At 45.2% G+C, this 27,035-nt stretch overlaps 2 protein-coding genes across 21 annotated transcripts in view; one reads left to right on the forward strand and one right to left on the reverse strand.

Annotated features, from left to right (window-relative positions):
* Positions 1–1,081: 1,081 nt before the first annotated feature.
* HNRNPH1 (heterogeneous nuclear ribonucleoprotein H1) lies at positions 1,082–11,025 on the forward strand. Of its 17 annotated transcripts, none has more exons than XM_047777898.1 (14): positions 1,585–1,721; positions 2,206–2,334; positions 3,614–3,769; positions 3,981–4,124; positions 5,639–5,777; positions 6,725–6,903; positions 6,990–7,061; positions 7,118–7,251; positions 7,392–7,527; positions 8,155–8,214; positions 8,307–8,396; positions 9,064–9,156; positions 9,628–9,677; positions 10,264–11,025. In XM_047777898.1, the coding sequence occupies exons 2-13, from the start codon at positions 2,238–2,240 to the stop codon at positions 9,675–9,677; spliced, it is 1,350 nt and encodes a 449-aa protein (XP_047633854.1). In that variant the 5' UTR covers positions 1,585–1,721; positions 2,206–2,237; the 3' UTR covers positions 10,264–11,025. The 17 variants fall into 17 exon arrangements, with proteins under 17 accessions (XP_047633850.1, XP_047633854.1, XP_047633855.1 ...); XM_047777899.1 differs by having other exon boundaries at positions 8,307–8,366; XM_047777894.1 differs by lacking the exons at positions 1,585–1,721; positions 9,628–9,677 and adding an exon at positions 1,082–1,100.
* Positions 11,026–13,631: 2,606 nt separating this feature from the next.
* The window catches only part of RUFY1 (RUN and FYVE domain containing 1), a 47,889-nt gene continuing 34,485 nt past the window's right edge, over positions 13,632–27,035 (reverse strand). For 3 of the 4 annotated variants that reach the window (XM_047777882.1, XM_047777881.1, XM_047777885.1), the window contains 7 exons: positions 26,120–26,217; positions 22,934–23,053; positions 22,182–22,311; positions 21,181–21,275; positions 18,111–18,159; positions 15,872–15,949; positions 13,632–14,283 (listed from right to left, as the gene is read on the reverse strand). In XM_047777882.1, coding sequence (XP_047633838.1) covers positions 14,137–14,283; positions 15,872–15,949; positions 18,111–18,159; positions 21,181–21,275; positions 22,182–22,311; positions 22,934–23,053; positions 26,120–26,217 — 717 coding nt within the window. In that variant the 3' untranslated portion in view covers positions 13,632–14,136. Of the gene's footprint in view, positions 14,284–15,594; positions 15,654–15,871; positions 15,950–18,110; positions 18,160–21,180; positions 21,276–22,181; positions 22,312–22,933; positions 23,054–26,119; positions 26,218–27,035 lie in introns of all 4 variants that reach the window. The other variant, XM_047777884.1, reaches the window with a different exon arrangement.

Raw genomic sequence — 27,035 nt, forward strand, 5'->3', positions numbered from 1 at the left:
GCCAGCCTATGCCAGGTCCCAGCCGGGTCTTCAACCTACACTCCAGCTCACAGCAATGCCGGATCCTTAACCCACTGAGCAAGGCCAGGGATTGAACCTTCGTTCGCATGGATACTAGTCGAATTTTTTTCCGCTGAGCCAGGATGGGAACTCCTCTTTGCTTTTGAATCACTCAGAAATAGACCTTTGATCTAGACGATTTGGGAATCCCATCTTAGTGACTTTAGCCAAAATGCCTTCTATTTCCTCTAGCTCCATGTGCAACTAAGGGCAGGCAGTTGCATTCACCGTGCTTGTTCCATCTGTGTCCCCCTTACACCCAGCAGCAGAGTTTTTCTTTTCAAACAGCTCCTCTTGCGCCCTGCTGAAGACCTGCCAGAACCTTTTCTTGTGCTTGTAATTATCACTTTTGCCAAGGCCTAAATGGCCTGGCAGGATCGGCCCCTGCCTACTTCTGGGACCTTGGATCATCTTCTCCCTCTATTCCACTGATGTCCTCTCCAGTTTTCTCAAACCTATTAAAACTGGATACGGCCTCCAGACCATCGCAGGGGCGAAAACATGCTTTCTTGCATCTCTGAGTAGTGGCACTCAGAGAGGTGTTTGCTGTGGTACTCCGTGTTTATTGCTTGTGTCCACCAGGCTGGAGGTGGGGAGGATAGGCGGGATCAGACAAAGGGAGCACTGAGAGCCTATGAGCAAGGTCCCAATTCCTGCAGTGCTACTGGAAATCACGAGCATCACCAGCCTCCAGTTCTGTGCGCACACGAGATGACCCTGGAGTCTCGCCAGGGCGAGTGTCTCCATCTAGGGATGGACAAAACGGTTCCTACTTAGCCTTGGGAAAATTAAGCTGGAACCCGCTCCAGAAAGCGGAGCAGCGCGCACTGGCTGCTCAACCTGCACTCACGAGGCGCAGCGGGACTCGGCGTTCGGCGCCCGCCTCTCGTGCTAATGCCCCGGGGCGTTCAGGGCCCGCAGGTCTAGGGGCGGGGCAACTGGGGGTCACAAAGCGCGAGTTCGTTAGGGCAAAAGCGGAGTACGAGACTGAGGCACGGGCACAGGGACCCTGCATGGGGCCCCAGGCCCAACGACGACAGGTAAGGAACAGTGGCGGCAGGAAGGCCCAGGACTCGCTCCCGGCGCCGCCGGGATATCTTCGGGCGCGGGAAGCACGCAGTCCCGCAGCGCTGTTTGCCACGGGCTGGCTCTAGGAAGAAAAGGTGTATAGGCTGCACAAGGGCGGGGAGCGCCTGTAACTTCAGGTCGTCCAGGACTGTAGATAATGGACTAAGCGGCACCTCATCACAACCCAGAGGCTAGTACACAGTACAGTTCCTATAAAGGACCTGAGAGCCGCCATTCCCCTCCCCCCTTCTGGCGGGTAAGATCAGAGAACGGTTTGAAGGAAGACGCATGCGCGTGAAAGTAAATTAAACCGCTAAAGCTCGCAATAATCGCGGGAAGGCGCAGGCGCATAAAAGCCCCGCGGGTTTAAGGAGGTGGGAGGGGCTGAGCCTAAAACGCCAGCGTTTAATAACTTGCTGCCTGGAGATGGGCTGGAACGTAAGATTACGCATGCGCCCAAGCTCTGTGTGACGCAAGGGGGCGGTGCGGCCACCTGACTGCGCGTGCGCAGAGCTTGTTCTAAGCGCCTTATTTAGGTTGCGCAGGCGCCCGCTGGCCATTTCGTCTCAGCCACGCCGAAGTTGTTCGTGTAGGTGAGTGTTTGTTGCTCCGTGTTTACCGCGCAGCGGACTCCGAGGATGCCATTTTTACGAGGATTGTTTACCCCCAGGAGTCTGTGGAACCTGGGAGGCTTTAGCAAGGTGTGGCCTGCCGTTGGGAGCGAGGAATGGTTCGCCGAGTCTTGGCAGGGCCGCTGAGGCCTGCAGGCCGCTCTGACTCTATTGTGTGAGATGTCGGAGGAGGCGGAGCGGAAGCGGTCGCCGCCATTTCCTTGCTTCCACGCTGGCGTTAGGCCGGGTTCCCCTTTGGCTTGGGGCACCGGTACCTGGTGCACAGAGCGGCTCCGGGGGCCCGACCGCTGGCCAAGGGGGTGTTTGGCGTTGGAGTATCTGGGGTCGGGAAGTCCGCACGGGCTCGACCTTTATTAAGGCGCCGCGGCGGGGCGTCTCGGGAGCGGAACGGAAGGCTGTTTAATTTTAACATTTCTCAGGGCTGACCGTCATCCCCACCTTGCAGTCTTTTTCGACGCCCGAACGCACTAAGAGACGATGATGTTGGGCACTGAAGGCGGAGAGGGATTCGTGGTGAAGGTCCGGGGCTTGCCTTGGTCCTGCTCGGCGGACGAAGTGCAGCGGTTTTTTTCTGGTGAGTCTGAAGTGGAGGCGGGAGTTAAGCGGCCGGGGCCGCAGGGCGGGCGGCCGCGGCGGCGGCTGGGCCGGGCCGGGATCGGCCCGGGGCGCCCCCTGGTGGGGCGCGGGCGGCAGCCGTTCCCGCAGGCCTGCTCGCGCCCGGCCGGCCGCTGTTACGCAATGGAAATTGCGAAAGCTCCGCCCGCCCTGCCGGCCCTCTTAGGGAGAATGCGGTCTCTTTGGTGGATTTTTTTTTTTTTTTTAATCTTTGAGTACTGGTTTTTCGGTCGATGTCTTTTAGAATGGATAGATGTGATTTTCTCCTCAATCTTGAGAAATTTGCCCAGCAGCTTCGGAAACCTTAAAGCATAAAACCTTTTCAATTTCAATGTTTACTTGAAACGGGGCATTTTGCTTCGAAAAGTTAAAAATGTCACTTAATTTCAGGCAGTTTTCCTAATTAAGATTTGTTCATTGAAGAGTTCTTTGTCTAGCTTTTGTTCTGGCTCACTTTACAGTCGAGGACACTGAAGCCCAGGAAAGTTTCTTTACCTATGTAGCTCTTTCCCAATATGTAGATTTCCTGAGTGATTTCTGCCAAATGACCTTGTTTTATTATTAGTGTAAGATTAGATTGAAAGATGTATTTGGAAGAACTTCACAGGTTTTGGAAGGATATTTGTAGTATTGATTTACTATCTGAATTTAGCCTGTGTAACGGAAAACGACCTGTAGAACAAGAACCAAGTACACGGGAAGCCACCTTGCAGTGGGCAAGACTGGGTTTGGCTTCAGCTGTGCAACTTGGAGCATTTTAGCTTGGTAACATTGATCCCCTTTCAGGTGAGTATTGGCCCTGCAATTTGGATTTGAGTAAGAAATTGTAGTGTTTGCTGCTGGTAAGGTAAAACCATCAGATATTCCAAATCAAAATTCCATACCAAGTTTATTCAGAATATACCATAAAATCACACACTTGACAGTCTGCTGAGGAGTTAGAAAAGAATGTTAATGGAGACACTTGGGTAGTGAGGACTTGGCGATAACTTCATTAAGAAACTGCTTCTAATATTGGATCTTCTTGGGAATGTATTCAGGGAATAAGAAAGTTTGGTCATGGGAGAATAATTGCTTCATTACTGCTAGAGACACACTGGGAGTTAGTAATACCTTGGTCATTCTGGGCTTTGCAAATGATCTGCTTTGTAGTGGGGGTGTGAATGGGCATTTCATCTGTATCACCCAGCGGTGGTTTTTAGTTTTAAATTCTGTATTAACGGTTGTTTTCTTTCCAGACTGCAAAATTCAAAATGGGGCTCAAGGTATTCGTTTCATCTACACCAGAGAAGGCAGACCGAGTGGCGAGGCTTTTGTTGAACTTGAATCAGAAGATGAAGTCAAATTGGCCCTGAAAAAAGACAGAGAAACTATGGGACACAGATATGTTGAAGGTTTGATTTACATTGCCCTAGTAACAGTAAATAAAACATTAAACAAATAGAGCTCTATCTTACCCCTTCTGAATTTTAGGTTTTGACCGCATGGGAAATGGTCATCTAAGAGAGTTTATGGCAGCTCTTCCTAGATTATCTAAAGACCCAGGAAGTCTGAACTTCATTCTCTAACTTTCCAAAGTTGACTAATTCTAAGCACCTTTTTCAGTATTCAAGTCAAACAACGTTGAAATGGATTGGGTGTTGAAGCATACTGGTCCAAATAGTCCTGACACGGCCAATGATGGCTTTGTACGGCTTAGAGGACTCCCCTTTGGATGTAGCAAGGAAGAAATTGTTCAGTTCTTCTCAGGTATGTAGTCGTGTTTGTTGCTGAGCAGTGAGTTCTGGCTAGCTCATGGCAACATGTGATTTAATAGGCCTTAAAAAGTTGAGTAGCTTAGATATTAAAACAGGTTCTGAGTATATGCAGATGAATCAATGTTTTCTTCTTCCTGGAGACCTTCAAATAATTTAAGCCCATCTTAAAGGTGGATTAATTAAGTACTTCCAAAATGCTAACTTTGCCTATATTTAGTATTGTAGTTCAGAGTAGATCTTTTGAGGATTGTCCTCAACATCTTAACTACTTTCCTCACAATGCTGTTCAGCAAAGTACTTCAAGTTAAAGGTAAGCTCCCTAAACATTAGATTAGTATGTTAGTTAGGTTGTTGTAGTTTATGGCAAGTGTGTATATTGTAAGACACACTGGGTCACAGGAGCAGAAATGTCTCTGATAGTCGTATTTATGCGAAAAAAAACCTCAGGGAAACAATTGCTTCAGTCAGGGAATTACAAACTTAGTCAATCTGAGTGTAGGTTGAATGTAGTCTTAATATCTGAAGTACAGAGAATGTTTTGAAAATGTTTGGGCCTAAAGTATTTGAATGTTTTTATGCTGAAGAGCTGATAAATTGCATGTTTAGCAGAATGTTAGAGCATATATTTTAAATACTATTGTTTAATATTCATGATGTGATGAACTGAAATTAAGAACAAATCCTTTCATGGTTTAGTGTAGTATGTATTAAAACCTTGACTATTAGATATGTATCAAGTCCTAATATTTTGCCAGAATTTTTGAAATCAAGTGTTTTGATTGTTTTTGTCTAAATTGGTGAGAATTGAATGCTATCTGTCAACGTTAAATATGAACATAATTTCATATCTTCTAGGAAAGTGCTTTAAGCCCTTTTTGTAAGCTTGGGAATGTATCCACGGAAAGGATTTTTCATAGACGGAATTTCCAGAAGTGAATCATACTACTGTTAGAGCATAAGAGTGCATGATTGTGCTGTGTTAGATCAGTTGTTTTGTTGCAAGTTTAGATTGTATGTTTGTCAGTTATATGACTAAGCAATGTTTCAATTTATATATAAAATGTTTAAATGTGTAATTTTTTAAAACTTGAAGTTCCACTAACTTTAAAACATTGAAATACGAAATGAGGTAAAAGGTGTATCTTGAATTTAGTAAAACTGTTGTATTTGATGTTTGAAAATTTATTAAATTCTTGTGTAACTCAGCATTACATTGCATAGATAAATAAGTGTTCTTAATTGTTGAATTCTTAATGCATCCTGTGTTCAGCAAGTTTTTTTCTTGAATACTGTGCCATAGGGTGTGTTAAGAATTGAATTATAGTTTGTAATAATAATGGAACTTCATATTACTACAATGCATTTTTAAAGAGTACTTGTTGAAAGCATACCGTGACATACCTAAAGTTAAAATTCTGGTTTATTTAAAGCTATAAGAAGAATCATTTCTGGGCTTGTGATGTTAATATTGCCCCCCTACTGGGGTTATTTGTCCTTGGGTTGAAGGGTTGGAAATCGTGCCAAATGGGATAACATTGCCGGTGGACTTCCAGGGGAGGAGTACGGGGGAGGCCTTCGTGCAGTTTGCTTCACAGGAAATAGCTGAAAAGGCTCTAAAGAAACACAAGGAAAGAATAGGGCACAGGTGGGGATGGATGGTTGGTTGGATTTGTCACTTTTCTTATGGTAAACAATTAAATCCATATTCTCTCTGCTTAGAATCTAGGAAGAAAATCTGATTCCTAGTCCCAATTGTTTTGCCGTAATTTTCAAATGTTTCCCATGTCAAAGTCCCATAATGTTTTCAGATTAAATTTTAGATTTTGCAATTGTCCCTAATTTGGTCTTCTTCTTTATAATTCTTCTGTAATATTCCTAATTAACCCCCAGTCAATGGAGTTGAGAGACTATGGCTTTAAAAATGTTAATGCAAACCTGGCTTTAGCTGTAATAACATCCACCTAGTAAATTAATATTACCATAAGAAAATGTGATACTTTCTGATCTTGTTTTTAAAGTTGAAATGCAACAAACTTTCTTGCTGTATAAATATTCTGCATATGTATTAATAAGCATAGCTTTCAAGAAATTGTCACAAAAGGTTTTATTCTCTTTGCTTGTGACTATTTTTCATTGAAGCATGCGCTTACCTATGCTGATTCCTACTAAAAGCATAGGCTGGGGTATATATTGGCGAAAGAAAATGTGTAGTGTGGGCTAGACTGTTGGTGAAGGCTGGCTTTTTGGCCTGCTTGCTATACATGATGCCAATGGATTTAAGACATGAAATGTTGAAAGTTGAGTGGAATTCTTTCCCTCCTGAAATATTTATGGTACTCCTCTCTACCCCTAAGGTTGGGCTTTCTGCCTCAGAGGAGTGAATTTTTTTTTTCTATAAAGTTTACATTAAATGATCTTAAAATTGAGTGAATTTCTGGTCATTGCCTATGCAAATAAGAAATCTGGCTTTAAATATTAGTCAGTTTCATGGCTATGACTACATTGTTTTCTTGTGTAACTAAATTCCTGTATGAAATGAACTAATGTTTTCTCTCCCCTCCCCACCCCCTTTCCTCATGAACAATGCTTTAGGTATATCGAAATCTTTAAGAGCAGTCGTGCTGAAGTTAGAACTCACTATGATCCTCCACGAAAACTTATGGCCATGCAGCGACCAGGTCCCTATGACAGACCTGGGGCTGGCAGAGGGTATAACAGCATTGGCAGGGGAGCTGGCTTTGAAAGGATGAGGCGTGGTGCTTATGGTGGAGGTACGTGAAAATATCAGGTGTCGTGTTAGGTATCATGTGTCAGGTGTCATGTTTTCATTTACTGATTGTACTTTGTGTTTTTTCAGGCTATGGAGGCTATGATGATTATAATGGCTATAATGATGGCTATGGATTTGGATCAGATAGATTTGGAAGAGGTAAGGTAAGAATTGAATTTCTCATCTGAGGGATACTTACACTCTTGTTCATCTAGACCTCAATTACTGTTTTTCAGGAATGTCAGATCACAGATACGGGGATGGTGGCTCTACTTTCCAGAGCACAACAGGACACTGTGTACACATGCGGGGATTACCTTACAGAGCTACTGAGAATGACATTTATAATGTAAGTGTAGGATAAATTCACAAGTTGTCTATTTTAGTGTAGTAGTAAAAACATGGTTCTACTTAGGTGAGAGAGCATGTTAAAATTCTGTTTTTTTCTAACACTTTTTGACTTGATTCTCTGAAATGCCTTACATTTAGTTTTTTTCACCACTCAACCCTGTGAGAGTACATATTGAAATTGGTCCTGATGGCAGAGTAACTGGTGAAGCAGATGTGGAGTTTGCAACTCATGAAGATGCAGTGGCAGCTATGTCAAAAGACAAAGCAAATATGCGTAAGTGTGACTTAAGCATCTTGGGGATCTCTCTAACAAATAGATCTGTGACTAATGAGAGGAGTAGTAAGGGTATTAATATTCCAGTGATAGAGACAGGATGTTTATAAGAAGTTTGGGTTTTTAAAGTTAGTATGACTAAAAGGAATTTGTGCTGAGAACACTGACTTAAGACATATCTGTAATTGACAGAGCAATTTAAATGAATGTTTAAAAGACTGCTTTTTGAAGAGTTCCCTTTGTGGCTCAGTGGTAATGAACCTGACTTAATATTCATGAGGATGCAGGTTCGATCCCTGGTCCTGCTCAGTGGGTTAAGGAGCCGTGAGTTGCGGTGTAGGTCACAGATGGATCCAGTGTGGCTGTGGCCATGGTATAGGCTGGCAGCTGCGGCTTCAATTTGACCCCTAGCCTGGGAACTTCCATGTATTGCAGGTGTGGCCTTAAAAAGACCAAAAAAAAAAAAAAGCTTTTTGAAACCTGCATGAAGTAAATCACCTCAAAGATGGAGCTAGAATTTTTTTACTGAAAGTATTTAAAATTCTCAGAGTTAAAAGAATTTAAAAGTGCTTATCTTGTTTTCTTTCACCAACAAACATTTTCAAACTTTGTTTTTTCTCATTTCAGAACACAGATATGTAGAACTCTTCTTGAATTCTACAGCAGGAGCAAGCGGTGGTGCTTACGGTAGCCAAATGCTAGGAGGCATGGGTTTGTGTAAATATCACTTTAGTGTCTTTTTTTTAAGCTAACCTTGTATGCCTTTTCTCTCATTTCAGAACACAGATATGTAGAACTCTTCTTGAATTCTACAGCAGGAGCAAGCGGTGGTGCTTATGGTAGCCAAATGATGGGAGGCATGGGCTTGTGTAAATATCGTTAGTTTTTTTAAAAACCAAAACATATCTATATAAGTTGGCTATGTAAGTTAAGTTAATTTATATATATGTGTATATATGAGTCTTAGCATAATTTAGGCAAAGAAATTTTGAATTGTATGTTTGCCTTAAGTCCTTGTGAGTTATATAAAATACTTAAGAGTAGATAATCTAATTAGTTTGAAGTATTTTGGGGGGAGGGGGGACTGTAGAAAGAAACTAGTATGAAGGATGTCTAAAGTTAGTATTTACCAAAACACATGATCAAAATAACTTAAAATTTGGGGGCATAATTAGTTGGGCATAACTAGGTGTTCAGTGATAGCTGTGTATCAGTGATAATATATTGAATTGTGGGGGGAACCCCACTAAATCCAGTTAAGCAGTGTCATAAGTTCCTGTCAAAATGCCTCTATTTATGGAATCATGTGGATTCAGTCCTGCTGAAGTGTATGTTGTTGACCTTGTGGTTTATAAATGTTTGACTAGCTCAAATGATGGGTAGAAAGGTAGTCTGGTCATAGACAATAGGCAGAGGAGGCAGAGAGTTATAGTGATATCAAGACTGGAAAATAGTAGATTTAGAATTACAAGCCCGGTACCACCAGGTACCACATTACATAAGGAACAAGGTTCTAATGTTCTCTTAACTTAACAGCAAACCAGTCCAGTTATGGTGGCCCAGCCAGCCAGCAGCTGAGTGGTGGTTATGGAGGCGGTTATGGTGGCCAGAGCAGCATGAGTGGATATGGTAAGTGTATTTTTATGTATACTTAGGATTGAGTTTTTAGACAGGTTTCTTTAGTTGGGGTAATATACAGGCTCCTCTTTGGTGAAATTGGGTTATTATACATATGCTTTTTGATTCTAATGTAACTATTCAAATAGCTTAATTTTTCAGAATTGGTCATTGGGAGGGGGAAGTATTCTATAAAATAGTCATTATTGCAACTTGAAATAATGTCGAGCCAGAAAAAAATCTGCCTCCGTTTGTTAAACAGTTCACTTTTTCTTGTTTTTTTTTTCTTTCTTCTTTTTTTTGTTAGCATTAAGTCCACTTTAGATGGAGGGAGAATTTTAAATAATAGAATGGTGGTTGGGTTCAGGACCGTATTTACTAGTCAGTTAACCTAGGATTGGTTTTATTTATTTATTTTTTTCAATTGGTCTAAAGAATGGTGATTTTGGTATTATAGTCTTACCCTACAAAATCCTTTTGCAGACCAAGTTTTACAGGAAAACTCCAGTGATTTTCAATCAAACATTGCATAGGTAAATATTTTCTCGAAAAATATAATTTAAATTCCCAATAGCAAATACTGATATGTTGTAATAATACTATTTCTATAGCATTCAATGGCTCTGACTTAACTATGGAGGCTGCCATTTTGGGCACAGTGAGTTGCCTTTAGACCAACTTTGTTGTCTCACTTCCTGCCCACCATGAATAGGAAAAGCAAGAGACTGCCCCTGTGCTCCCTATTCATATATCCATATTCACATTGTGAATGTTTGCAGTAAATTTTTTTAAATGCCTTGTTTAGCTTTTAAAAACAACATGAAGTAATTTTGCAATTTTTGAAAAACACTAGTTTTCCTTTAAACTTAAATTTTCCACGTTGATCCTGAAGCATCCACTTAAATGGTAGCACAAGAGTCTGGCAAGTTGGTACTGCAGAGAAAAGGGGTTAACTGAGACTTTGTTTGGAGTCGGGAGTCCCTTTTCCCAAACGTGCTTCTCACCACTTGGACAGCAGCCATTTGTACTCGTATACTTTTAAACTTTTTCTTGGAATGCTATATTTTAGTTGACCGATAATCTGATAACTTCTGACTTGTGAAATTGATGTCTTTGCAGGCAGCCAAGGAACAGTGAACAGCAGCTACTACAGTAGTGGAAGCCGAGCATCTATGGGAGTGAACGGAATGGGAGGGATGTCTAGCATGTCCAGTATGAGTGGTGGATGGGGAATGTAATTGGTCCTGATCACTGACTCTTAGTCGACATTTTTAAAAAGAAAAACAACTTAAGTTTTAACAGTTTTGCAATACAAGCTTGTGATTTATGCTTACTCTAAGTGGGAATCAGGATTGTTTTAAAGACTTAAGGTTCAGTATTTTTGAACACAAACATTCATCTAGGATGTAACAACTAAGTTGAGTAAACTATAACTGTTAAATAATTTTCAGCTTTTCTCAAGTTAGTTATATTGTAGGATGTACTTAAGCAGTAAGTGTATTTAGGTTAAAGCAGTTGAATTATGTTAAATGTTGCTCTTATACCACATTACATTGAACACTGTTTGAGTGCATGTTGAAAGACATGCTTTTTTGTAAAACTCAATATAGGAGCTGTGTCTACAATTAAAAGTGAAACATTTGGCATGTTTGTTAATTCTAGTTTTCATTTAATAACCTCTAAGGCACGTAAGTTTAAGCTTTTTTTTTTTAAGTTAATGGGGAAAATTTGAGACGCAATACCAATACTTTAGGATTCTGGTCTTGGTGTTTGTATGAAATTCTGAGGCCTTGATTTAAATCTTTCATTGTATTGTGATTTCCTTTTAGGTGTATTGCGCTAAGTGAACTTGTCAAATAAATCTTCCTTTTAAAAACTGCACTTTGTCTTGTCTATACTTCAGTGTCATGTGGACTGTTTCTTGGTGCTCTATTCCTGCCTGGGGCGTAGGTGACGTCTCTGGCTGTGGCAGACAGGCTCGCCAGTTGAGGCTGTTGTGTAGATGTCTTCAGACTACTCTTCCCTCCAGTGCAACTGAAGGTAAACAGCTTTGGGGCCCTGTGGAAGGGCTGTGTTTGGCCTGGCTGCACAGGATCTGATCTGAACCGCCTTTGACTTGCTAAGGACTTGCACAAAGCCAAGGGGGAGGCAGCTGTGTCCTCACTGCATGCTCTGCATGTCCATGGAAGCCACCTTTAAGCATGGCTGAGGTGCTCTTCGCAGTCTGGTGGTGTTTGAATTTTGCTTATATGGGGCGTCTTCTAGGAGCCAGACTCATGGAAGCTCTAATTTTAAAGTCCTCTATCTTTCTGTCTTTCCTCAAGATAAAGTCTGCTTAAGAGCAAGATCATTTTCATAATGCTGAGGTAGAATGCCAAGTTGGTACTTCTGAGAAAAAAAATGACTAGTTTAAGTCAGTAATTGAAATTTTTCAAGAACTCAATGACATGTTAGATTTCCAAGTAGTGTAGTAAGCAGTTATAGAAATTGCCTTTGCATGTAACTATGCCTTTGCACATAACCTTGCATTTTGGTAATTGCCACTCACATTCCTCTAATGGATAGCGTTAGCTTGTACTAAGATTAGAACTTGAGCTGTGAATATTGGCCTGTGCTGATTGAAGCCATTTGTACACATTGTAAAAATGTTACGCACATTTTTACTTGCTGTAACAGTGCTGAAGATTTTCTTTTGTCCTGGGTGAGGTTAATAGGATGTGTACTCTGAAAAGTTGGAGGACCATAGCCTTTTTTTAGGCATGTGGCAGTATTGCATGAAGACATGCATGAAGGGTCCTACAGACTCTACAGACCCTACTTTGCTGCATGCTCTCTGAAGGCTGGGTGCACATTTTTAGTTGGGGATACTGAAGTGTACTTGGAACATACCATGTAGCTTGTCTTCCGCAGGTTTAGAGATAACCTCGGAGGCACTGTTGAGCGTTGGTGTTCAGCTATGTTTTAAACCTAGTAATACCCCTGAGATCTTTATTGAATTGTTCTATGTCTGGGGTATTAGGAGGGTTCCTTCCCTGGGTCCTTCAGTTTCTCATAAGGAACATCTTTGTTGAAAAACATGGCTTGTTGGAGGAGGAAAAGGGACTAGAACTAGAAACTTTCTTTGGAACCTTCTCTGGACCAGCATCTCCTGGGAGCTTCTTAGGAATGACCAGAACCTCCAGACATGGTCTCATTTTAACAAGACACCCACCCCTGCCAACCAACCCTGGCATTTAAGCTGGAGAAGTACCACCTTGGACCATCTGTCCCTCATTGCTTAGGTGGGGGGAGTTTGCTAAACCAGAAAATGACGGTTCCAAAGTTCAGGTACCTATTCTAGGTCTTAAAAACTCTGTCTTCCACATAGCTAACTATTGGCAGAAGGATCCTTTGTGAGTGCTTGTCGTCCAACATCTTTTAGTATGATTGGGCCATGGGTGTGTGTGTGGCGGGGTCAGGTTGGAAAAAGAAAATAGCACTTCGCTTGGCAGTGGCAGAGCTGTCAGAACAGTCTTGGAGTAAGGAGGTATTATCTTGCTTTTTTATGTGTGCAGATGAGAGCTAAGGCTCAGAAGTGAAGTGACTTGCCTAAGGCTTCCTAGCAAGCTGGAGTCCAAAGTGGGTACACTGAAAACAAGGTACAGATATATCTAATGCTAGACCAGTTGGGGTAGTGCAGTGGTATGTAAACTTTAAGAAAAGCTGGCCCCTGAATGGGGTGCCAAAAAACTGCTCAGATTAAATTAGAAGGAGGGAGGCCCCTTCTGCAGCCCATGTGCCTCCCTAAAAGGGCTTGAAAATCTGCAGCTTTGGTGCTGTACACACAGTTCACTGGGATCTAACATGGAAGGTCCACTTCCATGTTTCCAGGCTGTGGGTAAGCCTGCTGGGACAGAGCCCCTAAAGGAAGAGAGTTAGGGCCTCAAATGGGCTGGATAGCTAAGACCAGGCTAGAGAACTTTTGGGAGGTACAGATGGGCAGTGAGCAAGTTGTGAGCTAGTTCACTGAGGATGGAATAGGCTGAGGCCCCACAGATGGGTGGACTGACTTGTCTGACTACATTTTATAGTACTTGCTATAGTCTGTGATCTGGACATTCAAGGCCATTACCTCGGGTGGGGTGGTGAGCATAGGCTCAGGTGGGCTCCAGCCCTCTGTTCCTAGGCTCTGAACAGTTTTCCATGGCCTATAACAGCACCTGTCCTGTTGGTGAAATTCAAAACGACCCTGACGTTTTGATACCTATAGGTATCTCTGTCTGTTATCACCTACATTAATTCCTTATTTTTGAGCTTTGGTGACAGGTACTTCCTCCATGCCTGTTGATGGCTCAACTGGGCAGAGCACAGTCTGTACCCCAGAACCCAGCAGGCTTAACTTCACCTCACACGCAGCTGCTCTCACCAGAGGCCTCTAGTCCTGAAATGTGGGTTGCTCTGGGCATCCTCCAGTGAAGCTGACACATGCTTCTTTTTCTGCACCAGAGTGAAAAATAAATGATTTTATTGCAGGGCTAATGATGGATATTTACAAGGGTGTGGAAATGGCAGATTTCTTGACTTTTGAGCGGAGAGGGCACACTGGGGGGGTGCGTTAGGGATGAGGGAGAGGAAGGAACTGATTATGATTACTTCACTAGTGGGACTGCTGCAAAAACAGGTTAATTGGAAAGTGAAAGGTGACAACAGCAAAATCATGAAGTTCTATCTGAACCAAAGCCAAAGATGGCGAGTGAGAAAAGTTTCAACCCAGAGGAACTGATTCCATACAATTTGGAAAGGGAGGTGTGCAGCTTCCAGTCCCATGTGCTTTGTTCCCAAGTGTCGGCAGCCCAGGTGAGAATCTCATCCTTTAATTGTCTTGGGAAACCAACCTCCCAAGCCCCTAGCCACCTGGAGACCCAAAGAGTTTGGCACTGTTGTAGGGCTGCCTACGCCGCTGAAAACAAGTTGCAACTGGTTCAGAAAGCAGGCCCTGCTGATGCCCCCACCTTAGGAGCCCGTGGAGGAGGAGCAGCGTTGAAGGAGCAGGGTGTGGCAGCTGTCACACACACGCACTGGCTTGGGATAGGAGGGCAGGGCCAGCTCATTACTGGAACACGTGTTGCAGAAGATGTGGCCACAGTTTCGGCAGTGGTGCTAGAGGATGGAAGAGAGGCAGTCACAAAATGCTGAGCTCCCTGGGTCTGCAAAGCCCACTCTATTTTATTTTTACCAACCTTTAAAAGTCCATTTAATGCTTTAAAATCCCTCCTTAGAGGAACTTATCCATTTGGAAGGGGTTCTTGTAGACCTCTTGTTTCTATGTTTATGTTCCTGTGAACTAATCCATGGAATGTTGGCAGAGGGGTATACAGTGCTAAGAGTAAGGTTCTTTTTCCCTCTTGGGGGGTGGGGGGGGGGCTATGCCTGTGGCATATGGAAGTTCCCAGGTCAGGGACTGGACCCATGCCACTGCAGTGACAACGCTGGATCCTTAAATCTGCTGCATCACAAGGGAACTCCCTACAGTTCTTTTTCTTTAAATTGTTTAACTGGACTTGACAACTCCATCCATGAGTTGGTAGTCTGTGCTACTTAAAGCCTGCCTGGTATATCCCCTGTAATTGCTTTCCATGGTGGTGACCCAAGGTTTATTTAGCTAAGCCCCTCCTGAGAGGGGAGTCTTGGGCACATGGCAGATGCCTGGACAAGTACCCTTGTGGTCCCTACTCCTCCAGGTTCTGCCTCCCATCCCCCCAATCAGGATAGACAGTGGACTTGAACTGGACCACCCAGGTGTGGGGACAGCCAGGCCTTGTGGACAAGCGTGATCTCAAAGGCAGCCTCAGGAGGGTGTTTTCTAGCTCTAAACCTACTGTAAGGCCCTGACAGGGATTTGGGAGTTTTGTTCCCTTTTCCACAGGGAGGCTGTTAATGGGGCGGATGAGGACAGGCATCCACATGGTAGTGGCAGGCATTTTTCTTTTAGTAAAGGCTGTTTTGTCCCACTGGCTGCATATGGAGGTTCCCAGGCTAGGGGTCGAATCAGAGCTGTTGCTGCTGGCCTATGCCACAGCCACAGCAACACCAGATCCAAGCTGCGTCTGTGACCTACACCACAGTTCACGGCAATGCCGGATCAACCCATTGAGTGAGGCCAGGGATTGGACCTGCAACCTCATGGTTCCTAGTTGGATTCGCTGTGTCACAACGGGAACTCCAGGCTATTTTTTGTGGGGTCTATATCCTGCCCCTGTCCTGCCCATACTGGTCAATCAAGGCCCTGTCAGCTGGACCAAAGGCTGGGCCCATGACCTTATGATCCCAGACCCTGAAGGCAGGCTACACAGGCAGAGGCCGATTCATAGGGGGACAGTGCCCTGCCCAGGATGCTATTGTGCTTTAGGTGCCACCTGGATGCATGTCCTGAGAACTGCTGCCTATAGGTTCCCCATAGACTGTTTTTACCTAATGTAGCCAGAGTTTGGTCCTCTTGCTTATGAAGAATTCTCATTTGATGCACACACCTAGAGAAGTTTGTATGTAAGCAGCCCCCACTCCAAAATCATTGCGAGGACTGTAGTGGAGACAAGGCCTGTGACTAACTGGCTGGGGGGTCATCTGTATGGACCAGCAGACCAGTGAGCATGATCACAATGTGGGGGCCTAGTCCAACAGGCCTCCTCCAGAACCAGAGGAAGGGAAGCCCAGACAGGGTGAGCAGGTGGAGGCCTACCCCACATACCTTTCTCCGGGAAATGGAGAACTCCTTTTCACACTGCTTACAGTGTGTTGCTTCATCATCTTTCAACCAGGTGTGGCCCTGAGGAGGCAAGAACACCACAGAATCTCACTTTATGGCTTGGTTCCTAAAGAATTTTTAGTTACCCTTCAGCCCAGCATCTGCTGTCCCTAATTGCACCTGGTTTCCTTCTTAGGGACTGCCTCTTCTCCACTAGAGGGGGCACACAGGACTGTTTCCCCCTGGATCGCACATGCTGCAGACCGCCTGTCCTGGTCTCCGCAGGTTGCCCCCCTGGGCCTCAAGCCAGATTCTCCTGCATTCTGTTAACCTGAGACTCACCCACCCCCTTTCAATAAATGCCTTTTGGCTGAGGTAACCAGAATCAATCTGGTGCTTGCAACCCCAGCCTTGGCTGAGACATTATCCAAAGTGCCTCCTAAACTGGTAGGGGAAAGAAATCTGTGACGGGTTCCTACCAAGAGACAGAAGGCAACGTGCTGGAGAGGCTGGAAGACCTCCACACACACTGAGCCCCAGGTCCTTGGAGCATTGTGGGAGGCAGATGTCTCCATTCTGCAGAGGAAGCAACTGAGGCTTTGAGAGATGCCTTTTGGGAGGTTTTCTTAGAGATAAGATTAGGATTTCTTCAGGAGTTCCTGTTGTGGCTCAGCAGAAATGAATCCGTCATGTATCCACAAGGACACGGGTTTGATCGCTGGCCTTGCTCAGTGGGTTAAGGATCTGGCGTTGCCTTGAGCTGTGATGCAGGTCCTGCGTTGCTGTGGCTGTGGCATGGGCTGGCAGCTGCAGGTCTGATTCAACCCGTAGCCTAGGAACTTCCATATGCCGTACCTGTGGCCCTAAAAAAAAAAAAAAAAGGATTTATTCAGCCTCAGGGACTGAGGTGGTCAAGGGTTCGGGATACTTTTCTGGTTCCTTAGTATCTGTTAGCCATCACTTTCCTGATAACTCAGAAATCTAATGATTGGGAGTTGCACCACCGTGCCCAGGGCTTTCAACCTGCGTTCCATAGCAGCTCTAGAGTCCTATTTTATGATTTTTACCCTCCCTCTGGCACTGTGAGCTGACATTATTTTGTGCAAACACTTCTGTGCAGTCCAGGGGATATAAAGGCAAAACAGCTCACAGGATTAATGTCCAAGAAACTTTTGGTCTACAAGGGACAATAAAATAAATTGATGTGAACTATAAGTCCAGGCTGCTGTTTGCTGCTGTAACAATTTGCTGCTTCTGACCTGTGGTGCCCTGGAAGTCAGATGCCTAGAGACATTAGGGTGTCTGCTCTAGCATACGCTGGAGAGCACCCTATGAAGAAGGCTGTTTGAGCACCTGCAGCAGAGTTGAGGCTGAAGGGTAGAAGCTCCTGCCCTCCCCAGGTCAGTGGACTGTCCTGGCCCCAGCAGGCCAGCCCAGCACTGCACTAAGCCGCCTGGACCACATGTTCCTGTTATCCCTAAGTGGTGTGCGCCATTCTCCCCTCCCCAAAATGATCCACAAACTTGGCTCAGGGCCTAAGTGGTCCCCAGAACCAGCACAGGGTATTTAGTGTGGCAGGGTGGCATCTGGCCCCTCACCTGGAGGGAAAGGTTTTGCTCTCATTATTATTATTATTATTTCGCTTTTTAGGGCCATACCTGCAGCATATGGAGATTCCCAGCTAGGGGTCCAATAGGAGCTATAGCTGCTGGCCTACGCCACAGCCACAGCAACATGGGATCCAAGCTGCATTTGCCACCTACACCACAGCTCACAGTGATGCCGGATCCCTGACCCACTGAGCAAGGCCAGGGATCGAATCTGCATCCTCATGGATACTAGCTGGATTCACTTCCGCTGTGCCACAATGGGAACTCCCTTGCTCTCATTATTTAAAACAGGAGGAAAAAAAAAAAAAAATCCCTGGATCTCTTTCTGCCACTTTTCATTTCCTTCATTAGGGCACCCATAATCTAGTAGGCCTTGAGTCAAACTAGGGCTGACAGCAGAAGAACCAGAACCAGCTCAGGCCCTGCCACTTGTCAGTATCGCCATCTCAGCCAAGTGAAGTGGCTCTGAGCAGCATTTTCTTACCTTACATCAGTGGTAACAACCACTGGTCAACCACACATTCTCCCCTGACTCTTATGAGAAAACCTAAGAGCCAGCATGCTAGGATATTAGCTTGAGCTGACTAAACAGCTAGGAGTAGTGATTTTTAATAACATTAATAATCCAGTACCTTCAGTGCCTTATTTACTTCCTTGATGTCCTCCATTTTCAGCTTTGACCTTAAGAGAGAGAAAGGGAGAGAGATCATTCTAGGCTCAACTACAGTGGCTTCCAAGCACGAATGAAATAAAGCATAGTAGCTTTCTGGCTCTGTGAGGGCAACAGGACTTGGAAGCAGGAGTGCAATGCATGAGTGATAACATGATTTCTTTCCACCTTCCTATAATCCTGGAGTCATCTCACCGCAGCGGCTCACGTCTGGCAAGGTCTCAGGCTGAGCCTGTGGACCAAACCTGGTAGGAACAGACTGTTAACCCGGCAAGAATTTAACACGACTTTCAGAGTTGTAATCATTTTAGCCTGGAGAATTATCTCGTAAAAGCCCATATTTCTGGCTTTGCTGGCGTGGGCTCCCCTATAGCAGGAACCCGAATCTGCAGGGCTTTCACCACCCCTTTCCTGTGGCCTGCTCTGTCTAGCATAGCTTGGCTCAGGGGGGCACAATTAACTGTTCTTGTTCCAGTCTTGTCAGTGTAAGAAAAACTCCTTAGCTGTCCACAGAAAAGACAGGAGGACTGAACATGGTCTAAACTGGCATAATTAAACCAGATAAAGTGAAACACTATGTAAGAGCCCTTTTCTAAAAGCTGAGGTTAGCCTGCACTGTCCCTGGATTGGCCTAATCTAAGCGTCAGAGATGCAGGGCTCTGAGAAACTGAACTTTAGGGCCTGTGAAAGATAAGATCCTGTGGCCTTCAGAAGTGATCCGCAGGTACTCCTTCCCACCCCTGAGCGGCTAGAGAAATGGGCCGGCACACTGAGAGGACCAGAGGCTGCCCAGGATAGACGAGGTCAAGGTGGCAGCCTCAACATGGAAGAACTTCCCTGGGAAACACAATTTGGGAAGAATCCAGATGTTCCTGGGACAAACTGAGCAGCTGTGTCTGTAGCTGGTGGGGGTGTCTTGAAAACAGGCTTTTCCTTCTTTGTCATCTAGTGTGGGCTGGCAAGAAGAGAAGAGGGGAGAAGGCAATGGCTCTGCCCATGATGCTCGTCCCTGACAGCAAGACCTATACAACCCAGCTGTGAGGGACATTCTGAAGCTGGGGCAGGCAGCAGTGTGGGGGTGGGGGGTAGGGGGTGCAGTGGGTGCCAAGCACAGGGGTGCGTCTTCAAGATGAGAGCCTGCCTGTGTTTCTGAGGTCTGTGTCCCTCCAGGAGTGTGTCCCTGACTGATCGCTGTCTGTCCAATGTGAAGAGAAAATGGTACTAGCCACCCAGCGAGGTGGAGGGCGCCCTGAGGACAAACCCAAGAAGCCAGTGCCGTGCTAGCCTCCACACCTGTTCTCATTTGTCTCAGGGATGGGTGCCTGGCCTCGCCTACCCTCTAGGAGTGCCTCAGCACAGGGCACATGAGGGGTGGCAGGAAACCCTCGCGGAGCAAGGGGATAGGTCAGCAGCCTTGAGCTGGTCTAGAAATATATGGTGAGTGGGAGAGGATGGTAAATGGGTGGCAACTTCCCGTCAAACTATTGAAAGACCCGTTCCCGCCAGTGTCATAACATCTTCCTTTCTTATTTTTCTAATATTTTTGTGGGCCAACCCAGAGCACTGCTTCAGATCGCCCAGCTTCCCAGAGAGAAAAGCCCTAAGGTTCCGCACGTGTGTGTGTTGTGTACCACTTCGGCGTGTTTATGCTCATGTTAGTTCCCATCTTGACCACACAGGCTCTGCTGCTCACCGCACCCGCGTCAGGCATCAGTGCGGGCAGAGTCAACCTGGGTCTCCATGGGCGGGCTGGGGAAGGAAGAACTTCCATTCCTCTGACAGTCAGCCCTGCTGGGTGCTATCCTGCCCTGGCAGGGGCCAGACCCATCTGTGAGGTAAGGGACAGAGGCGGGAGGTAGAGACTGATTCCTGATGACTTTTTTTCTTTGCTTAAGCCAGTCTGAGTTGGATTTCTGTCACTGGCAATCAAGGGTCCTACCTCATGAGGAGAAAAAGTTACCCACTGGGCTTAAAAAGGCAATAATCACATACCCGGGCAGGTTCCACAATCTGCAGGGTGACCCCTCAGACTGTCCAGGGCGACCCCTCAGACTGTCCAGGGCAACCTGGCAGGACTGGGACACCAGGGAGGAGAGCCGTCAAGACAAAGGGGGCACCGAACCAGCAGGGTCTGCTCTCCTTCAGCATCGCCCATCAGAAACAGACAGACAGACGAGCAGACGTGAGTATCCAGTCCCAAGAGAGCTAAACGGTTACCACACTTGCACCATGTCAGGCTGACATTCTCAAGTCACCGTGCTCCCTCTGGTCTGAGAGCAGGCTGAACACACAACCCTCGCATCAGCCACCTGGTTCCCTTGGGACCTAGATACTAGCTTAGTGGACATGAAGGTTTTGGTCACTAGAAAAGGCTATTCTATTTTGGGGTGGCCGCACTCACAGCATATGGAAGTTCCCAGGCCAGGCATCAATCCCATGCTACAGCAGCGGCCCGAGCCACTGCAAGGACAATGCTGGAGCCTTAACCCATTGTGACATACCTAAGAGAACTCCAGAAAAGGCTTTCCTTTTTTTGTTTTTTGTTTTTTTGCTTTGTAGGGCCACACCCACATCATATGGAAGTTCCCAAGCTCGGGGTGGAATCGGAGCTACAGCTGCCAGCCTACACCACAGCCACAACAACTTGGGATTCCAGACACATCTATGACCACCACAGCTCATGGTAAATGCTGGATCCTTAACCCACTGAGTGAGGCCAGGGATCAAACATGCATCCTCATGGTACTAGTCAGGCTACTACTGCTAAGCCACAAAGGGAACTTTCCAGAAAAGGTTATTCTTAATGAATTAATTAACCCGAAGCAGCGCTGTGTCCCCAAGGCCAGACTTCCTAAGGGGGTTGGGGGGAAGGTCCCCCTTGAATAGCTGGCAGGCCTCCCCACCTCTGACAACAGAAGATGGTATGGGGGCTTAAGTAATGCAGTGTGCAGGCTGGTGTGTGACTCTCCAGGGGAGGCCTGGCGGCTATTCAAGGGTGATTAGGAGGTTGATGAGAGAAGTGGGGTTCTTACTGGCTGAGGTGTAGACCCATTTCCTGGAGGGCTTGTTCCTGCTCGTCACAAACCTTCTGTAACTCTGCCTTCTCGTCCTGGAGCTCCCGCAGCTCCTAAAATGAACAAACCAGATACTTGACACAGAATTCAGAGCACCTTTATTTATTTACTTTTAAGGTTTAGTGATCAGAGAGAGAACCAGGTTGGAATGCTTCTCAAGAGCAAGAAACTTTTGTTGTATGACCCTCATTTCAAGACAGGATTATTTCATGGGTTCCCTCGCGCTTGCCTAGCTCTGCAGAATGGGCAACTGGCAGGTGGGTGCTCTAGGAACAGCTCTACTGTACCCACAGTGACTGGGGCAGGAAACATGCTCAACAGACCCTCACAGCACAAACAAGGCTTTGCCTACCTGAGTTTCTATTAAGAGACAGTTTTGCATCAGGGAAAACTAGTTTATGAAAAAGCTGTTTTGGAGTTCCCATAGTAGTGCAGTGGTTAACGAATCCGACTAGGAACCATGAGGTTGCGGGTTCGATCCCTGCCCTTGCTCAGTGGGTTAATGATCCGGCATTACCGTGAGCTGTGGTGTGGGTCGCAGAAGCGGCTCGGATCCCACATTGCTGTGGCTCTGGCGTAGGCTGGCAGCTCAGCTCTGATTTGACCCCTAGCCTGGGAACCTCCATATACCGCGGGAGCGGCCCAAGAAATGACAAAAAGACAAAAAAAAAAAAAAAAGCTGTTTTCCGGAAAGACCTGGTCAAAACTTCCTGAGAACAGACGAGCAAAAGGCTGATGAAAGCTGAGATCTGGGGGTCCTTCTTTTTGGGTCCCACACGTGGCATACGGAAATTCCTAGGCCAAGATCTGAATCTGAGCCTTAGCTGTGCCCTACGCCACAGATGCAGCAATACCAGATCCTTAACCTGCTGCACTGGGCCAGGAATGAACCTGCACTGCTACAGAGACAATGCTGGATCCTTAACCTGCTGCACCACAGCGGGAACTCCCTGCCTTACCTTTTTTAATCCTTCTACTTGTTGTAGCTCGGCTTGGAGGAGAGAGGAAGTGTCTTTCTCATGTAGTAATTCTCGCTGAAGAGCTTGTCTTTGCTCTTTTTCTGATTTCAACTCTTTCTCTAGACTTGAGCTGTTTTCCCAACATGAATTTGAGTTAGTGTCAAGACAGATTTTCACGGACAACTCACAACCCAGGTCACCACACAAGAAATGGGGGATTTGCAGGAACCCGAACTGCCACCTTACAACCATGGAAGTAAGGCTCCCTCTGCCCCGAGGCAACCTACCCCTCCATAAGAAAGACGGGGAACAGGTCATGGAAAGCAGGCACAGGCACACGCTTGACAGTCATGCGAATGGAGACGAAGGAAGTGCTCTAACATTTGGGGCCACATCCACAGGGCCCTCCCCTGAGATGGAGAAAATTATTTATTCTGTAATATTCTGCTTTCTCCAACTCAGAGCCAGCTGACAAGAGAGGATCCTGGAGGGTTGGGGGCCAGGAGCAAGCTACCCAGGGGCAGGAGTGAGCCTCGGCTGAATGCTGATGCCCCCTCTCACCAGCTGAGTAGCCCTGGGTCTATATTGAACCCCCTTGAAGCTGGTTTTCTCATTGGTGGAACAGGGAACAGACATCTCTCCCCTCATCCTAATCTGAGCCTGGTAGGGGCCATCTGTGAAGTGGGACACTATCTGTCCCCATCTGGAGATAGCCTTCCCGTGCAGCCGCCTCCAGCCTCCAGGGCTCCTACCACTGCTGGTGTAGCTGGGTGAGCTGCTGCTGCAGAGCGCTGGTCCGCCCGCCCAGCTCCTGCTGCAGCTTCTGGCTTCGCTCCTCGGCGCCCTGCCTTGCCCGCTCTGCGTGGTGTAACCTGGACCAGATGAACCAAGTCTTTGTAAGGAAAGGGTCAATCTTTGCAATTCACCATACGGTTTTTGCATATTTTTGCTGCCTTGTTTTTTTTTTTTTTCTTTTCGAAAATTAGTATACAGTAAAACCGACTCCTCTGTGTATACAGCTCTATGAGTTTTAGCACAGGTATAAATTCATGTAACTACCACTGAAACCCGCTCTAATAGGTGATAGTGAACTCCTTAGCGCAGCCCCTCATAGCCACACCCTCTTTCCATATCTCTCAATACTGTCATGTACATCAAATTGTACTTCATATAATCTTTTGAGGCTGGCCTCTTTTTTTCAGTGTATCTTTGGGATCAATCCAAGATTTTGTGTGTATCAGCAATCATTCCTTTTTATGGCTGAGTAGTACTTCATTGTATAGATGTACCAATTTATCCATTCATTGGATGAAAAATGTGAGTTGCTTCCAATTTTTGGCAATTATGAATAGAACTGCTATAAGTACTTGTGTACAGGTTTTTGTGTGAACATGAGTTTTCATTTCTTTTGAGCAAACAACCAGGAGAGCTGTGGCAATGCCAGATCCTTTAACCCAATGCTCCAGGCCAGGGACTGAATCTGAGTCTCTGCAGTGACTTGAGCTGCTGCAGCTGGATTCTTAACCCATTGTGCCATAGTGGGAATTTCTGTTTGGCTTTTTAAGAAACTGTTTCCCAAGGTAGCTGCACCATTTTGCATTCCCACTGGTAATGCACGAGTGTTCCAGTGTTTTGTGACCTTACCAGCTCCTGGCATTGCCATTAAAAAAAAAAAAAAAAAAAAGGAGTTCCTGCTGTGGCGAAGCAGGTTAAGTATCTAGTGTTCTCTCTGTGGTGGTGCCAGTTTGATCCCTGGCCAGGGAACTTCCATCTGCTGCAGGTGCAGCCAAAAAAGGAAAAAAAAATTTGGCTGTTGTTGGAAGTTCCCTTGTGGCTTAGTGGGTTGGAAATCTGGCACTGCTGCAGTTGTGACACAGGTCGAAACTGCGGCGTGGGTTTGATCCCTGGTCAAGGAACTTCTGCATGTCACGATGTGGGCCAAAAAAAAAAAACAAACAAACAACTAGCTGTTCTAATAGGTCTCTAGTGGCATCTCAGTGTGATTTTTTTTTTTTTCTTTTTAGGGCCGAATATGAGACACATCAAAGTTCCCAGGCTAGGGGTCGAATCGGAGCTGCAACTGACAGCCTATACCACAGCCACAGCAACACTGGATCCTTAACCCAGTGAGTGAGGCCAGGGATCAAACCCGCAACCTCATGGTTCCTAGTCGGATTCATTTCCGCTGCACCACGATGGGAACTATTTTTTTGATGTGATTTTAAATGGTATTTTTTTTTACTTTCTTTCTGATATTTGTTAGTATAATGAAATGCAACAGATTTCTTTCTGTATGTTAATCTTGCATCCTGCTATCCTGAACATCTTTTTGTGTGCTTATTTACTATCCATATGTCCTGTATGGTTAGAGTCTGTTCAAAGCTTTTGTCCATTTTTAGACTGGATTGTTTGTTGAGTTCTGAGATTTCTTTATATATTCTGGATATAAGAGTCCTTTGTCAGATATGTGATTTGGAAACACTCTCCCAATCTGTAAGGTGCTTTTTATTCTCTTAACTGTGTCTTTCACAGAAGTTTTAAACTTTGATAAAGTCCAACTTACCAAATTTTTCTCTATGGCTTGTACTTTTATGTCATGTATAAGAGCTCTTTGCCTAACCTCAGGCCCAAAAGATTTTCTCCTGTCTTTTCTTCTTTAAGTTTTATATTTAGATTTATGATCCATTTTGATTTAGTTTTTACATAAAGGTGTGAGATATAATTTGCGATTCATTTTTTTTTGCTTACGGATATTCAATTGTTCTGATATAATTTATTGAAAAGGCTATCCTTTCTGTTGAAATGCTTTTGCATCTTTGTAAAAAAAGAAAAAAAAATCAGTTATCTGTGGAAGCAAGCTAATTGACCATCAACAGAGGAACAGATAAAGATGTGGTACATATATACAATGGAATATTACTCAGCCATAAAGAAGAGTGAAATAATGCCATTTTGCAGCAATGTGAATGGACCTAGAAATTATATTGAGTGAAGTAAGTCAGAGAAAGACAAATATAATATCACTTATATGTGGCATCTCAAAAAATGATACAAATGAACTTATTTATATGACAGAAATAGACTCACAAACTTTGAAAACAGTTTTGTTACCAAGGGGAAGTATAAGGGGAAAGGGAAGAGGGATAAATTAGGAGTTTGGGATTAACACATTCATACTACTATATATAAAGTAGATAATCAACAAGGACCTGCTGTATAGCACAGGGAACTCTACTCAGTATTCTGTAATAACCTATATGGGAAAAGATTCTGAAAAAGAATGGATATATGCATGTGTAACTGAATCACTTTGCTATACACCTAAGACAATGCTGTAAATCAACTATACTTCAATAAAAAATAAAAATTAAAAAGGAGTTCCCGTTGTGGCTCAGAGGTTAGGAACCTGACATAGTGTCCATGAGGACACAGGTTTGATCCCTGGCCCCACTCAGTGGTTTAAGGATCCAGCATTGCTGCAAGCTTTGGTGTAGGTTGCATATGTGGCTTGGATCTTGCATTGCTGTGGCTGTGACATAGGCCTCAGCTGTAGTTGCAGCTCCAATTCAGCCCCTAGCCTGAGAACTTCCATATGCTGCATGTGAGGTCATAAAAAGGAAAAAAAATCAGTCACGCATATTTGTGTGACTCTATTTTTTGCCCCTATTCTGAGGCCTTACTGACCTGATATTTAAAAGTGAGCTCACTAGGTGGTTCTGACTCCAAGAAGACAATGTAAGACAGTAGCCCGAAGGCTGATTAAGTAGATACATGCTTAAGCAAGGCTAGGGAATCCAGTCCTTTTGCTGGGCAAGACTACAGACTTGAAGGACAGTCATCCCAATTCATCTGTACTTTTGAGAGATACTCTGATTAAGTCCTCAGGACCAGATAATCCCAACACTTTTTAGGGCCTATTTACCAGGGGAAGTGATTACCTTTCTTCCATTTGTTTCATGCTGGACATAACTTGATTAGTTTTTTCTTCAAAAGATGTGATGGCTTCATTCTTCTGTTGTAAACTGCTCTCTGCATTCTATAAACACAAGGAAAAGGCGTCATTCTCTGCTTCTCCCTCAACCCTGTACCTGCGCTGGATTACAAGGGGGGTTCAACTGTTCACCTTGTATTTTTACAACACTTTCAAGAGGGGTTCGTTCATTGCTGCTCTTCCCCAAAGCCCTGGAAGACAATCTGGGCCAAGGCTCCCAGCATCAGCAACAGCAGCATCAGAAAGGCAAAGAGGGAAGTCCCTATTGTGGCTCAGCAGTAATGAATATGACTAGCATCCATGAGGTTTCGGGTTTGATCCCTGACCTGGCTCAGTGGGTTAAGGATCCAGCATTGCCGTGAGCTGTGGGGTAGGTTGCAGATGTGGCTTGGATCCAGTGTTGCTGTGGCTATGGCTGTGGCCAGCAGCTAGAGCTCTGATGTGACCTCTGGCCTGGGATCCTCCATATGCCACGAGTGTGGCCCTAAAGAAAAAAAAAACAAAGACAAAAAAAAGACAGAGGAAGGAAATGAAGCCCTTTGTTTGAATAGTCCTCGGCCCTTTTTGAAAAGGACCTTCAGAGTTGGCTCTGACTCAATGTTACTGAGCTCTCCTCTTGTGCCAGGCACATCCATGAGGTCACCCAACCCTTGCAGGGTTCTCCTGGTGGGTGTTGTTAGCCCCTACTTCTTTGAGACTCAGAAAGAGAAGGCACTTGGGTGAAGGCTAGAGCTCAATACGGTGTAGCTGGGGTCATACCCATGACCATGTGACTTTCTGAGTTCAGGCTTTTAACCATGGCAGGTGCTGAGTAATGAGGAGGCAGCAAAAAAGCAACATGCTTCTGTGCATCTATAAAAGAC

The sequence above is a fragment of the Phacochoerus africanus genome, chromosome 4 (genome assembly GCF_016906955.1).
Source record: "Phacochoerus africanus isolate WHEZ1 chromosome 4, ROS_Pafr_v1, whole genome shotgun sequence".
In the NCBI taxonomy this organism is placed as follows: Eukaryota; Metazoa; Chordata; class Mammalia; order Artiodactyla; family Suidae; genus Phacochoerus; species Phacochoerus africanus.